Source organism: Labrus bergylta, chromosome 20 (genome assembly GCF_963930695.1).
Source record: "Labrus bergylta chromosome 20, fLabBer1.1, whole genome shotgun sequence".
In the NCBI taxonomy this organism is placed as follows: Eukaryota; Metazoa; Chordata; class Actinopteri; order Labriformes; family Labridae; genus Labrus; species Labrus bergylta.
The window spans coordinates 341272-356630 of record NC_089214.1 but is presented as its reverse complement, the minus strand read 5'-3'; the positions used below and the strand labels follow the sequence as shown (position 1 = coordinate 356630).

Below are 15359 nucleotides of genomic sequence, written 5' to 3'. Positions count from 1 at the left end.
AAGGGGGTCTCGTAGGGGTTAAGGGGTGTTGTAGGGGTTAAGGGGGGTCCTGTAGGGGGTTGAGGGGGTCCTGTAGGGTATTAAGGGGGTCTTGTTGTAGATTTAAAGGGACAGTACACTCTCTCTCTCCTACTGAGCATGCCTCAGTGTCCTCTGTTCTGTGTCCAGGTGTCTGAAGATGTCGTCTGAACTCCTGGAGCCTCCTGCAGGAGATCACCTGTGGGGGGGGAGGAGAGGAGGGGGGCTCAGAGGAGGGAGGTGGGCTGTCAGTGGGAGAGTCCAGAGGAGGAGAGGAGGAGGGAGGTGGGCTGTCAGAGCGAATCAGCTGTACAGGAGGGACGCTGCTGTGCAGGTGGATCTGCTGACTCAGCAGCTCAGCTGGAGACACACAGGTGAGTCACACACACACACACACACACACACACACACACACACACAGGTGAGACACACACACACACAGGTGAGACACACACACACACAGGTGCAGCTCACAGAGGCCCTCACTTATCAGTCTGGTGTAGAAATCATGGTACGACAGGGTCCAAGTGGGACCTATGAAACGTGCGTATCTGGCTGAACACAGCGTACGCAAGACCAGTGTTGATAGGTGTGGAAACGATCGTCATTTAAATACCACGCCCCTTTTTATCCTCACCCCCACAGTTTACGGCATGGACGATACTTAATACAGCAAAGAAGAGAAACAAGATATGACCTGAGTGACATCATAACAGAGAAGTAAAGACCTGAGTGACATCATAACAGAGAAGTAAAGACCTGAGTGACATCATAACAGAGAGAAGTAAAGACCTGAGTGACATCATAACAGAGAAGTAAAGACCTGAGTGACATCATAACAGAGAAGTAAAGACCTGAGTGACATCATAACAGAGAAGTAAAGACCTGAGTGACATCATAACAGAGAAGTAAAGACCTGAGTGACATCATAACAGAGAGTAGTAAAGACCTGAGTGACATCATAACAGAGAAGTAAAGACCTGAGTGACATCATAACAGAGAAGTAAAGACCTGAGTGACATCATAACAGAGAGAAGTAAAGACCTGAGTGACATCATAACAGAGAAGTAAAGACCTGAGTGACATCATAACAGAGAGAAGTAAAGACCTGAGTGACATCATAACAGAGAAGTAAAGACCTGAGTGACATCATAACAGAGAAGTAAAGACCCTGAGTGACATCATAACAGAGAGAAGTAAAGACCTGAGTGACATCATAACAGAGAAGTAAAGACCTGAGTGACATCATAACAGAGAAGTAAAGACCTGAGTAAGACCTGAGTGACATCATAACAGAGAGAAGTAAAGACCTGAGTGACATCATAACAGAGAAGTAAAGACCTGAGTGACATCATAACAGAGAAGTAAAGACCTGAGTGACATCATAACAGAGAAGTAAAGACCTGAGTGACATCATAACAGAGAAGTAAAGACCTGAGTGACATCATAACAGAGAAGTAAAGACCTGAGTGACATCATAACAGAGAAGTAAAGACCTGAGTGACATCATAACAGAGAAGTAAAGACCTGAGTGACATCATAACAGAGAGCAGTAAAGACCTGAGTGACATCATAACAGAGAGAAGTAAAGACCTGAGTGACATCATAACAGAGAAGTAAAGACCTGAGTGACATCATAACAGAAGTAAAGACCTGAGTGACATCATAACAGAAGTAAAGACCTGAGTGACATCATAACAGAGAGAAGTAAAGACCTGAGTGACATCATAACAGAGAAGTAAAGACCTGAGTGACATCATAACAGAGAAGTAAAGACCTGAGTGACATCATAACAGAGAGAAGTAAAGACCTGAGTGACATCATAACAGAGAAGTAAAGACCTGAGTGACATCATAACAGAGAAGTAAAGACCTGAGTGACATCATAACAGAGAGAAGTAAAGACCTGAGTGACATCATAACAGAGAGAAGTAAAGACCTGAGTGACATCATAACAGAGAAGTAAAGACCTGAGTGACATCATAACAGAGAAGTAAAGACCTGAGTGACATCATAACAGAGAAGTAAAGACCTGAGTGACATCATAACAGAGAGAAGTAAAGACCTGAGTGACATCATAACAGAGAAGTAAAGACCTGAGTGACATCATAACAGAGAAGTAAAGACCTGAGTGACATCATAACAGAGAGAAGTAAAGACCTGAGTGACATCATAACAGAGAGAAGTAAAGACCTGAGTGACATCATAACAGAGAAGTAAAGACCTGAGTGACATCATAACAGAGAAGTAAAGACCTGAGTGACATCATAACAGAGAAGTAAAGACCTGAGTGACATCATAACAGAGAGAAGTAAAGACCTGAGTGACATCATAACAGAGAAGTAAAGACCTGAGTGACATCATAACAGAGAAGTAAAGACCTGAGTGACATCATAACAGAGAAGTAAAGACCTGAGTGACATCATAACAGAGAAGTAAAGACCTGAGTGACATCATAACAGAGAGAAGTAAAGACCTGAGTGACATCATAACAGAGAAGTAAAGACCTGAGTGACATCATAACAGAGAGAAGTAAAGACCTGAGTGACATCATAACAGAGAAGTAAAGACCTGAGTGACATCATAACAGAGAAGTAAAGACCTGAGTGACATCATAACAGAAGTAAAGACCTGAGTGACATCATAACAGAGAGAAGTAAAGACCTGAGTGACATCATAACAGAGAGAAGTAAAGACCTGAGTGACATCATAACAGAGAGAAGTAAAGACCTGAGTGACATCATAACAGAGAAGTAAAGACCTGAGTGACATCATAACAGAAGTAAAGACCTGAGTGACATCATAACAGAGAGAAGTAAAGACCTGAGTGACATCATAACAGAGAGAAGTAAAGACCTGAGTGACATCATAACAGAAGTAAAGACCTGAGTGACATCATAACAGAGAAGTAAAGACCTGAGTGACATCATAACAGAGAGAAGTAAAGACCTGAGTGACATCATAACAGAAGTAAAGACCTGAGTGACATCATAACAGAGAAGTAAAGACCTGAGTGACATCATAACAGAGAAGTAAAGACCTGAGTGACATCATAACAGAGAAGTAAAGACCTGAGTGACATCATAACAGAGAGAAGTAAAGACCTGAGTGACATCATAACAGAGAAGTAAGACCTGAGTGACATCATAACAGAGAAGTAAAGACCTGAGTGACATCATAACAGAGAAGTAAAGACCTGAGTGACATCATAACAGAGAGAAGTAAAGACCTGAGTGACATCATAACAGAGAAGTAAAGACCTGAGTGACATCATAACAGAGAAGTAAAGACCTGAGTGACATCATAACAGAGAAGTAAAGACCTGAGTGACATCATAACAGAGAAGTAAAGACCTGATAAGTGAGGGCCTGTCTTACTGAACGTTGGCCAAAGGTTCGATACCTTTCTGATCCCTTGTGTTTTACAATAAGCTCCGCCCTCCTTTCCAAACATTTTAGACAGTTTGAGTTTGTCAGTAAATGAGCCAATCAGGTGTCTAGGACTTCACCTGACCTTATGTTGTTTTGTTGCCATGGTAACTGTACAGTTACAGTGTTCATTCAGCTGCAGCGGCGTGTTTGTGACAGCAGGGTGCAGCAGAGCCCTGATCTATAGATCCAGATTCACTAGAACAGATCCAGTGTAACAAATGTTGTTTTAGTGTCCTACACACATCTGTTACAGTACATTTAACTGAGAAGGCGTCATGTTCTGTTTAATCAATAACACATTTAAGTCACAGACTTGATCACGTCATCACAGGTCAGGAAATTGAGGGAAAAAAAATATATATATATAGATCTGTGTTTATAGATCTGTGTTTATAGATCTGTGTTTATAGATCTGTGTTTATAGTTTTGTTTATAGATCTGTGTTTATAGTTTTGTTTATAGATCTGTGTTTATAGATCTGTGTTTATAGATCTGTGTTTATAGTTTTGTTTATAGATCTGTGTTTATAGATCTGTTTATAGATCTGTTCACATGTTTATAGATCTGTGTTTATAGATCTGTTCACGTGTTTATAGATCTGTTTATAGATCTGTGTTTATAGATCTGTTCACATGTTTATAGATCTGTGTTTATAGATCTGTTTATAGATCTGTTCACATGTTTATAGATCTGTGTTTATAGATCTGTTCACGTGTTTATAGATCTGTTTATAGATCTGTGTTTATAGATCTGTTCACATGTTTATAGATCTGTTTATAGATCTGTGTTTATAGATCTGTGTTTATAGATCTTTTCACATGTTTATAGATCTGTTCACATGTTTATAGATCTGTTCATATGTTTATAGATCTGTTTATAGATCTGTGTTTATAGATCTGTTCATATGTTTATAGATCTGTTTATAGATCTGTGTTTATAGATCTGTTCATATGTTTATAGATCTGTTTATAGATCTGTGTTTATAGATCTGTTCATATGTTTATAGATCTGTTTATAGATCTGTGTTTATAGATCTGTTTATAGATCTGTTCACGTGTTTATAGATCTGTTCACATGTTTATAGATCTGTGTTAATAGATCTGTTTATAGATCTGTGTTTATAGATCTGTGTTTATAGATCTTTTCACATGTTTATAGATCTGTTCACATGTTTATAGATCTGTGTTAATAGATCTGTTTATAGATCTGTGTTTATAGATCTGTGTTTATAGATCTGTTCACGTGTTTATAGATCTGTGTTAATAGATCTGTGTTTATAGATCTGTGTTTATAGATCTTTTCACGTGTTTATAGATCTGTTCACATGTTTATAGATCTGTGTTAATAGATCTGTTTATAGATCTGTGTTTATAGATCTGTGTTTATAGATCTGTTCACGTGTTTATAGATCTGTTTATAGATCTGTGTTTATAGATCTGTTCACATGTTTATAGATCTGTGTTAATAGATCTGTTTATAGATCTGTGTTTATAGATCTATGTTTATAGATCTTTTCACATGTTTATAGATCTGTTCACATGTTTATAGATCTGTTTATAGATCTGTGTTTATAGATCTGTTTATAGATCTGTGTTTATAGATCTGTTCACGTGTTTATAGATCTGTTTATAGATCTGTGTTTATAGATCTGTTCACATGTTTATAGATCTGTGTTAATAGATCTGTTTATAGATCTGTGTTTATAGATCTGTGTTTATAGATCTGTTCACCTGTTTATAGATCTGTTTATTGATGTGTTTATAGATCTGTGTTTATAGATGTGTTTATAGATCTGTTTATAGATGTGTTTATAGATCTGTGTTTATAGATGTGTTTATAGATGTGTTTATAGATCTGTTTATAGATCTGTGTTTATAGATGTGTTTATAGATCTGTGTTTATAGATCTGTTTATAGATCTGTGTTTATAGATGTGTTTATAGATCTGTTCACATGTCTATAGATCTGTGTTAATAGATCTGTTTATAGCTCTGTGTTTATAGATCTGTTCACATGTTTATAGATCCGTTTATAGATCTGTTTATAGATCTGTATTAATAGATCTGTTCACCTGTTTATAGATCTGTTTTTAGATCTGTGTTTATAGATCTGTTCACCTGTTTATAGATCTGTGTTCATAGATCTGTTTTTAGATCTGTGTTTATAGATCTGTTCACCTGTTTATAGATCTGTTTATAGATCTGTTCATAGATCTGTGTGTATAGATCTGTGTTTATAGATCTGTTCACGTCTCTCCTGCTGCAGGCTCGTCTCAGATGCTGCTTGAGTGTTTTGCAGTCAGACCCGATGGACCAGACGGGGGCGCTCTCTTGCAGCACTGCAACCCCAACCGGACCAGAACCAGGACCATCCAACCGGCTGTCAAACTGTCCCCTGAACTCACCTCGACCCGGTCCAGGTCCCAGAAGAGACCGCCCCCAAACACCACCGCCAAGAGGAGACGGGCTCAACGAGGCCGCCGCCGCAGAAGCCACGTGTCACCTGACCCCGACCTCCAGGAAGAGGAAGAGGAGGAGGAGGAGGAGGGGGTGGGGGAGGAAGAGGAGGGGGACACAGGTGATCCCACCTGGTCTCCACCTGAGAGAGGTGAGGTCATCACCAGCATCAGTGTTGCATTTCAGTTTTTCAATGTGTTTGATTCACTCTTTACACTCCGTGCCCCCCCCCCCCCCCCCCCCCACACCAGACCTCATCGCTCCCCAGTCTCCCGCCGTCCAGCTGGACTCAGACTCCCAGCATGCACCTCTCCTGGGGGTGAAGCTGGAGCCCGACAGCACGGTGTGCGATGTTTGTGGGAAAGTGATGAAGAACAAGTCGAGCCTGGCGCGTCACGCCTTCATCCACACGGGGAACAAACCGTTCGCCTGCCACTTGTGCGAGATGCGATTCAACCGCCGCGACAACCTGCAGCACCACCTGAGCAGGCTCCACCCCAACGGCGTCGCCAAGCTGGAGAAGCAGCGTAACGTGCAGGCGTGGCTCTGTGCCGTCTGCGGCAAAACCTTCAACTGCAGGTCGAGACTGAAAACACACGAGGTCATCCACTCGGGGGTCAAACCGCACCGCTGCGACCTCTGCCCCAAAACCTACATGAGGACCAACGACCTCGAGCACCACAAGAAGGTCGTCCATGTGGACGGCGGCACCGAGGCTCAGCGGCCGCGCTCGCTGCTCTGTGACCTCTGTGGGAAAGAGTTCAAATGTAGGTCACAGCTGGCGCTCCACTTCCTGTCTCACACCGGAGAGAGGCCACACCTCTGTGACATCTGCGGGCGCAAGTTCAGCCGTCAGTACCAGCTCAAACGCCACGACATCCTGGTGCACGCCAACAGAGTGGACGGCGAGGAGAACGTGGCGCCCGACGCGCCGTTTGCATGTGACGTCTGCGGGAAGCGTTTGAAATCAGAGGCGCTGCTTTCCGCTCACACTCGCATCCACTCCGGAGACAAACCGCACCGCTGCGGCGTCTGTCTGCGCAGCTTCCAGCGCGCCACCTGCCTGAAGCAGCACCACGTACGGGTTCACCTGAGGGCCAAGCAGGGGCAGCGCGTGGCGGGCCGCAGGAAGAGCTCGACCACGCTGAAGGAGTTCCCGTGTCCCGTCTGCGCCAAAGTCTTCAAGTTCAGATCTCTGCTGGCGAGTCACTCGCTCGTCCACAGCGAGGAGCGACCGTACGCCTGCGACTTCTGCAGCCGCAGCTTCAGACGCCACAGCCACCTGAAGAGGCACCGCCACGTCGTGCACGCCAACGGAGCGCGCCCGCCACAGAGCTTTGTGTGCCACATCTGCGGGAAGGACAAGAAGTGCCGCTCGCAGCTCGCCAGACACGTCATCATCCACACGGGCGAGCGGCCGTACACCTGCGACCTCTGCCCTGCTCGCTTCAACCGCAGCGGGAACCTGCAGCAGCACAGGAAACGCATGCATGGCGTGGGGGCGGAGCCTGCAGAGGAAGCCCCGCCCATCCTGTTTGATGATGACATGACACCTGCACTGACCTACAAACAGGAAGAGACGGTGGTTGCCGTGGACGCTGAAGTCTGTGACGAGACGAGTCTGCAGCTCGTCAACATCTGAACAAAAACAAACAAATCAAACAAATAAACAAATACACTTCCTGTTTGAACTCTGAACTGATCTGATGTTCTCAAAGGTTCTGTAGAGAGAGAGAGAGAGAGAGAGAGAGAGAGAGAGAGAGAGAGAGAACCTCCTCTCGGAGTCAGTGTGTATTTGTGTGTATTGTGTTCTTGTGCGTCTGTAATAAATATGATCGATGATGTCAGTCAAGTCAACTTTATTTATACAGCACATTTATAACAGCTGAGGACCAAAAAAACTTTACATCCAAAACATCATAAAACACGTAAAAGCAAAAATTAAAAGTAAATTAAAACACAAAACAATAGTAAAAGTTCTAGCAGACACTGCTGCTGGGATAAAACACTCAACTAGAGGTAAAAGCCAAGGAAGAGAAATGGGTTTTTAAAAATGACTTAAACTGTTCAGTTGTGGCAGCAGATCTTATTTTAAATGGTAATCTGTTCCAAAGTGTCGGAGCTGCAACAGAAAAGGCTCGATCGCCCCTCGTTTGGAGCCTTGTTTTAGGCCCGTCCAGGAGCAGCCGGTTGGAGGACCTTAGTGCTCTGGATGGAGCATGAACATGTCGTAGTTCACTTAGGTAATGAGGTGTTGAGCCATTTAATGATTTAAAAGCCAGAAGTAAAATTTTAAAATCAATCCTGTAGCGAACAGGAAGCCAGTGGAGAGAACGGAGCACAGGGGTTATGTGGTCCCTATTTTTGTGCCTGTTAGGAGGCGAGCAGCCGCATTTTGGACAAGCTGCAGGCGTTGGATGGATGACTGGTCCAAGCCCACATATAGTGAGTTGCAGTAGTCCAGGCGAGATGTTATGAATGCATGTATTACTGTTTCTAGATCATTGGCAGGGAGGTATGATTTTATTTTGGCTATAAGTCTGAGCTGGTAAAAACTAGATCTCACAACAGTGGATATCTGTTTGCCAAATTTAAAAACATGATCAAAGTGCACACCAAGACTCTTTACAGATTTTTTCATATTAACAGCAAGAGGACCAAACGTTTCTACAGCACCAGGTTCTCCAAACACAATGACCTCTGTCTTATTGGGACTGAGTTTGAGGAAGTTTAGGGTCATCCAGGTTTCAATGTCTTTAAGGCAGTCGAGTAAGGGTTGTGGTGAACCCTTGCATTTCAAAGGCATGTAGACCTGTACATCGTCAGCAGAAAAAAGTGAAAAGATATATTGTATTTTGCAAAAATTGATCCCAGTGGTAGTATATATAATGACAACAGGATTGGGCCTAAAACAGACCCTTGTGGGACTCCACACATAAGTGGGGCTGTCTCTGATGAATAGTCCCCTAGGTGGACAGAGAAGGTCCTATCAGACAGGTATGACTGAAACCACTTGAGTGCTGTGTTTTTTATTCCTACGCAGTTTTCTAAACGTGATAAAAGAATTGTGGTCTATGGTGTCAAACGCAGCTGATAAGTCTGAAAGTACTAAGATGGCAGAATCCCCAGAATCGACAGTTAAAATCAGATCGTTAAAAATTCTTAGAAGAGCAGTTTCAGTGCTATGGCAGGGTTTAAAACCAGACTGGAACTTTTCATGCACCTCATGTGTCACTAGATAGGTTTGGAGCTGTGTCAGGCCTTTTCTAGGATTTTTGACAGTAAAGGGAGTTTTGAAATGGGCCTAAAGTTAGAGAGAACAGAGGGATCGAGATTTGGATTTTTTAGCAGAGGTTGCACGGCAGGTTGTTTGAAGGCAGCTGGAACACAACCAGATACAAGACAGGTGTTTATCAATGTATGAATTGAGGTGCCAACTGTATCAAATATTTTCTTAAGGAGACGAGAGGGGAGGCTAAGGGGCAGTTAGTGGGCCGAAGATGGTGAACAATCTCAGATAGACAGGACATTGAAATGGGCTCCAGCTGGTCCAAAACAGCTAGGCACATAGGAGGAACAGACGGGTCAGGTTCAGTGGGTGTGATTAGGGAGGATCTAAGGACTGATATTTTTTCTACAAAAAAATGAAGAAAAGTGTTACAGAGAGTAGAGGAGGGTGCAGCAGAATTATTGTCACATGGATTTATAAGATATTTACAGATATACAATATCTGTGGTTTATGGCAGTTATTTGAAATGAACACTGTTTTTGCAGTTTGAACAGCTTGTCGATAGCTCAAAAGGCAAGTTTGTAACATTTGGAATGACAAAAAAATGGTAATCAACTGGGTTGCAAGGAAGTTACTGTAAAATTAACGGTATATTGCTGTAGCTGAAGTTAGCTACCGTTTTTATAAATACAGCAAAAAGCTGTGATTTTAAACCTCAACAGGAACATACTGTTGAAAAGATTAGCAGTTTATTACCGTTTATTTACACTTCTTCATAAGAGGTATATTTGCAGATTTTTACTGTAAATTCTAGCAAAATACTACACCTTGCTGTTAATTCATTTCCTTCTAGCAAAATTGACACATTATATTTATTTTTCTAAACCTAGTGATTTGATAAATTACTCCTTGCATGTCATGTTATAAACACCATGTTTTAATGTGATAAATAAACATAGCCTTTGAAACTGCAACTTAAAATGTGAAGACAAATAATAAAACGTAAATAATAAAGTGTCTTCTCAAACCATGTCTGTCTTTATTGAAATTGACAAACTTAAAAAAATGTTTTTGTAAATAGAAAAAAATAAAAGAAATTAACCTTACGAACATGAAAGTTAGGTTAAATAGGCAAGAATTTAAAAAATAAAAATACTTACACAAATATTTACTTTAAGGCATCTAACAGAGGCCAATTCCAAAGCAATTTATATAAAGTGCAAAACATTTAAATTCAAGTATCAGCAACAACGAGCCGTTATCTTTATAGTAAGTAAAGAGGCTGCCAGGTTTTATATCTATGGATTTTCAGTTGGATGCAGTCTGCAACCTCACAGCATCCACAGCATTTTCCATCCAACTGAAACCCCATAGATGTAAAACATGGCAGCCTCTGTGGAAGAGGACCCACTCCCTATATGCAGATATAAAGGGCTCCTTTTAAAGTAACAAAAACACAATGAGTCACATGGTATTATACACTAAAACAGACTTATGAATAATGTATTGCACTTCTGCCACGTCTGTACCACAATGTGCCGGCACAGCTTACACACTGCACCTTTAGGTATGTATTAAGTATCGCTGCTGTCATGCCAAAACCTTCTGCAAAAAGGTCAACTTCTCCCCAGAGGAAAATAGTTTTAGAAGAGATCTTAAGAAGGTTTCATTTATTTCTTCTAGATAACACTGAGATCCATGTGAAAGCTAAATGAGACAATGGCTTATTTCTCCAGCTTCTCACCCTCCAGATAAAATAGCTGCACAAAATCTCAACCTCGTCTCCCTTTCAGTTCCAAAGGAGATCTCATCGAGTTCTGAAATGATTCTTGGATTTTTCTCAAGTTTTGAGACTTGGGTGGAGAACTTGGAGAGCTCTCTCAATTTACTCAATCTAACCTCCCTTCACTTTTTTCAAACTCAGTTTTTGAGTCATGTTGATCTCACATGGAGTAAAAACAGAGCCTTGTGCTCTCTGCTCTTTTAATAAACATGATTTATCGGTGACATGAAAATGTACTATTTTAATGCAATACATTTTAAAACAAAGCCCTATTTCTATAGGTCTGACAACCTAACTGGCTTTTAACATATTCTCCTTTATCTATTTATTTGTGCATGGTCCTGTTATCTGCACTTTTTTTTATAATATTCACAGCACATAGGTACATCATGTATGTGAGAAAATATTCACCATAATCAAACTGCTTTACTTTTTCAGAGTGAGCTTTCTACCTATTGGCCTATGAATATTAACAACATGAGCTACAGACACATGGAGACTTGGGGAGCAGTAAGCTGTAGCAGGCAGACACTGACACATAATAGGTTATGAAAATGGGCCAAAATAAGGTAAATTCTTAATAAAATTTTAATAACCCATTATTATACAGTATACAGTGATGCAATTTTAAATAAATTAAAATAGACAGGATTATTGACACGTGACCAGTTGCTCAGATACACCATGCTCTTTTTAATTGATTTTACATGTTAGTCCTTTCCAAAAAACACTTTCAAAGCATTTTAAACCAAGTTGTTCACTTCTGCACTGTCTTCACATAATAGGTCTTCATCAAAGGACAGGTCATCATCAGATGACTGGTTATGATCTTAAGTTCCCTCCTCAACAAACTCATGTAGGGGGTGACCAAATGTATCTATGTGAAAAGGATCTTCACTCTCTGATTCTTCATTAAGGCCAGCGTGATGTGTCTCTTTTGTGTGTTCAGAGCATTGGGAAAATGTGTGGTTGTTGTTGTCACACAAATTCCTGATTGATGGATGTTCCTCGAGGGCAAAGTCAGCAGATTCAGGAGTAGCATGGCACTCTAGTCCTTCTGTGCAGCAACCATCTGGCCTCCAGTTTGTTGATTCTAGACACAAAACAAAATCATATAAAACATTTTACATTTGTTTTAAATGTACACCAAGTGTTCAAAGGCAATATTCATGAGTTTGTGGCTTACTAGTCTGTACGTGTTTATTTTTCATAGAAATTCTGTCCATCTTAACACATAGCCAGTTACTACACTAATAGAGCGACGAAGAATGTGTTTTAAAGATATTATATTTGAATCTTTGGATATTAATTTCATTATCAAATCATAGCCCTATAAGCAATATAACAGGCATCTGTGCAGACAACACAGAGTAGAGGCAAAGACATAGCTGCCTCAAAAAACTTAAATATTTCTGGGAGGCATGCTTCTCAGTTGCAGTTTGCTTAACATGCAATAGAAGGGGTATGTGGTCATACTTTACCAACTCACTGATTGTTTGCTTCTGAATCATATCAATAATTTACAGCCTATTTTGTTGACTTTCACAAAACTTCATGTCTGTGTATTTAGAAAATGTGTTTTTGCTAGAGCAGTTGTTCCCTGAGTTCTCCACTCTTTGTGTGTCCCGCTGAAAACACAGGAATCATAAGGTTAAGATATTCAACTTACAACATACTTATGGGCTGTTGTGTTCTTAGTGCAATAGTTTTATCTAGAGTCACTCAGAAAAAAAGGCATGTTCGTGTATATTCTTGACAAAACTGCTATTTCAAACAAAGCACAAAATTCTTATATTCTTACATAGTATTATGCTGCCAAAGGCAAAGAAACTACTGAACTGTAGCTGAGAGAAGACCTTAAATAACAGTTAACCATATAACCACAAAAAAAAAAAATCTCACCTTTTGTCTGTAAGTATTTTCTGGAATCCTAACTTTTCTTCTCCAGCGTGAGTCTTATCTTTGTGTCATTTTCCAGTTGATCGAACTACAGCTCTTCCCCTGAAATAATTTCAATGGACAAAAAATAAGCAATTAGAACCCTGAGTAATAAGTACTTGAAAACCTTAATTCAAAGTCAAAAAGCCTTGCTTTCTTTAATTACAAAACATTTCCTGAATATTTGAACTATTCTATTCTTAAGTAAATCATAAACACATATACAGGCAGGTAAAAAAGACAGTCTCAACATTAAGTGTCTTAGTGAGGTGTTGTTCTACGACAGGCAGCCAGACCAGCTTCAATGTGCCTTGGTACTGATTCTACAAATCTGTGAATACTACAGGAGTGAGAAACAACATTCTAAATAAAAAAGAGATGTTTCCTCTTTTAGTGTTGCTACTGCAAAAGCTGTAGCTTATGACTGACATCAAGACCACTTCCACTGTGTCAGAACTGTTACACAAGATTAAATTATTACCCTTATATCTTTTTATTGATTTACAATGACTCTGCTCTCTTCCAAATAGCAATAAAAAATAAATGCAGTGGCCTGCAAACCTCTCATGTAAAGCTGCATCCAAGCCTGTACTGTTCTCTTGTTTTTTAATTTTTTAAAACAACTTTATTTTAAATTTTACATATTGTTACATCAAAGTCAGATGAACATTCACAGCAAGAAATTATTAACCCTTATCTCACCCCCCACCCCCTCCAGGCGGCGTCCCCACATAAATACACAAACCTTTAGACAACAAGGCAATAACAAATAGAGGGTGTATTAACATGCATGTAAGCACTCATATATAGAACAATATGCATCTAGATGTTGATCCTCTTAATGATAACAATATATACGCTGTTGCCAGAGAGACAAAAAGGAATTAGATAGACAATAACAATAATACAACAATAAGAAAAAAAAAAAAAAAAAAGCAATCACAAAAATAACCCAAACTGGCATGTTTAGAATATGCTACTTGTGGTACCAATATTCTAAACCCTTCAGGAGAAAGGGTAGGTAAGAGCTCCGACAACCATAATCAAAGTCTCCCAACTCAACAGTCACAGAGCCGATATAGCATCTCAGGCTAAAGATAGGCCTCTGACATAGTCCCAACATTATTTCTCTGATCCAATGAATATAGGTGGGGGGAATCCTTCCTTTCCAATTGAGCAGTATCAAACGGCGGGCATGTAATGACGCATAAGCAATCGCATTTTTGTGGAGGCGGGAAAACATCAATTCATCATCAACTGCTCCAAAAATAGCTGTTATTGGGTTGGGAGGTATCGTCCTACCAGATATTGCTGAGAGTGATTGGAAAACCGATATCCAGAAATTGCATAATGATGGGCATACCCAGAACATGTGCCCCAAGGAAACAGGAGAATGATGACACCTGGGACAAATTGGAGCCACATTAGGATATAATTTAGCTAACCTGTCATTAGAGTAATGCAATCTATGGACTATCTTAAATTGAATGAATCCATGTCTGATGCAGAAATATGAAGTGTGTATTAAAGAAATAATGTTTTCCCAAGTATCTTCTGAGATGAGCTCCCCAATGTCTCCTTCCCAAGCTGTCTTAGTTTTATCCAACGTGTGGGGGCAACTATTCAAAATAAGTTTGTATATTTTTGATATTGCACCTTTATTGACTGGATTGACATTAAGAACTGAGTAAGATAGGTCTTTAGGGGGTGGGCATGGATATTCTGGGAAGTGTTTAGAAGCAAAACTCTGAGCCTGAAGGTATCTAAAATAATGTGAATTTGAAAGATTGTGGTCCTTGCACAGAAAAGTAAATGACGCAAAGCTGTCATCAGTAAACAGATCTTGAAAAAAGACCAATCCGCTCCTACTCCAGACGGCAAAAGCCAAATCCAATTGAGATGGTGCAAAAAGATGATTAGACATTATTGGGGAGAAGCCACATGTATTATTGAGGTTAAAATATTTTCTAAACTGGCCCAAAATCCTAATTGTGTTTTGAACCACGACATTCGCACTCAAATCCTTTGCTCTTACATTTAATGGGAGGGGGGCAGTTAAGAAAGAGATTGGGGAGACTGGGAGAGTAGATTGTAACTCCATATGAGCCCAAATAGGGCCATCCTTATCCGCAAACGTGGTAATCCAATATGTCATCTTGGCAATATTAGCAGCCCAGTAATAAAATAAAAAATTAGGCAGACCCAGACCACCCTCTGATTTGACTCTCTCTAAGTTTGATTTCTTTGTACGTGCAGGTTTCTTGTTATATATAAACGATGAGATTAGGCGGTCTAGCTGGGTAAAATAGGATTTTGGGAGAAAAATGGGCACCACTTGAAACAGGTATAAAAACCTGGGTAGTACTGTCATTTTTACTGAGTTAATCCGGCCCGCCAGGGTAATAGGGAGCTTCGACCACCTACCCAGATCACTCTTGGTGCGTTCTAACATAGATTTAAAGATGTATTTAAAAATGTCCTTGACTGAAACAGCTGTCTTGACAC

At 40.5% G+C, this 15359-nt stretch overlaps 2 protein-coding genes and 1 long non-coding RNA gene across 3 annotated transcripts in view; 1 reads left to right on the top strand and 2 right to left on the bottom strand.

Annotated features, from left to right (window-relative positions):
- LOC136177240 (uncharacterized) overlaps window positions 1-140 on the bottom strand; it is an 841-nt gene extending 701 nt beyond the window's left edge. The window contains exon 1 of the mRNA XM_065949143.1: window positions 134-140. Coding sequence (XP_065805215.1) covers window positions 134-140 — 7 coding nt within the window. The remainder of the gene's footprint in view (window positions 1-133) is intronic.
- The window catches only part of LOC110003750 (zinc finger protein 436), a 12651-nt gene extending 5088 nt beyond the window's left edge, over window positions 1-7563 (top strand). The window contains exons 2-4 of the mRNA XM_065949016.1: window positions 169-392; window positions 5713-6054; window positions 6155-7563. Coding sequence (XP_065805088.1) covers window positions 179-392; window positions 5713-6054; window positions 6155-7545 — 1947 coding nt within the window. The 5' untranslated portion in view covers window positions 169-178 and the 3' untranslated portion in view covers window positions 7546-7563. The remainder of the gene's footprint in view (window positions 1-168; window positions 393-5712; window positions 6055-6154) is intronic.
- On the bottom strand, window positions 2438-2986 carry LOC136177222 (uncharacterized). The gene is made up of 3 exons (XR_010664858.1): window positions 2903-2986; window positions 2682-2807; window positions 2438-2557 (listed from the first exon to the last, which is right to left on the bottom strand). It is a non-coding gene; the product is annotated as an uncharacterized lncRNA (long non-coding RNA).
- Window positions 7564-15359: the final 7796 nt, after the last annotated feature.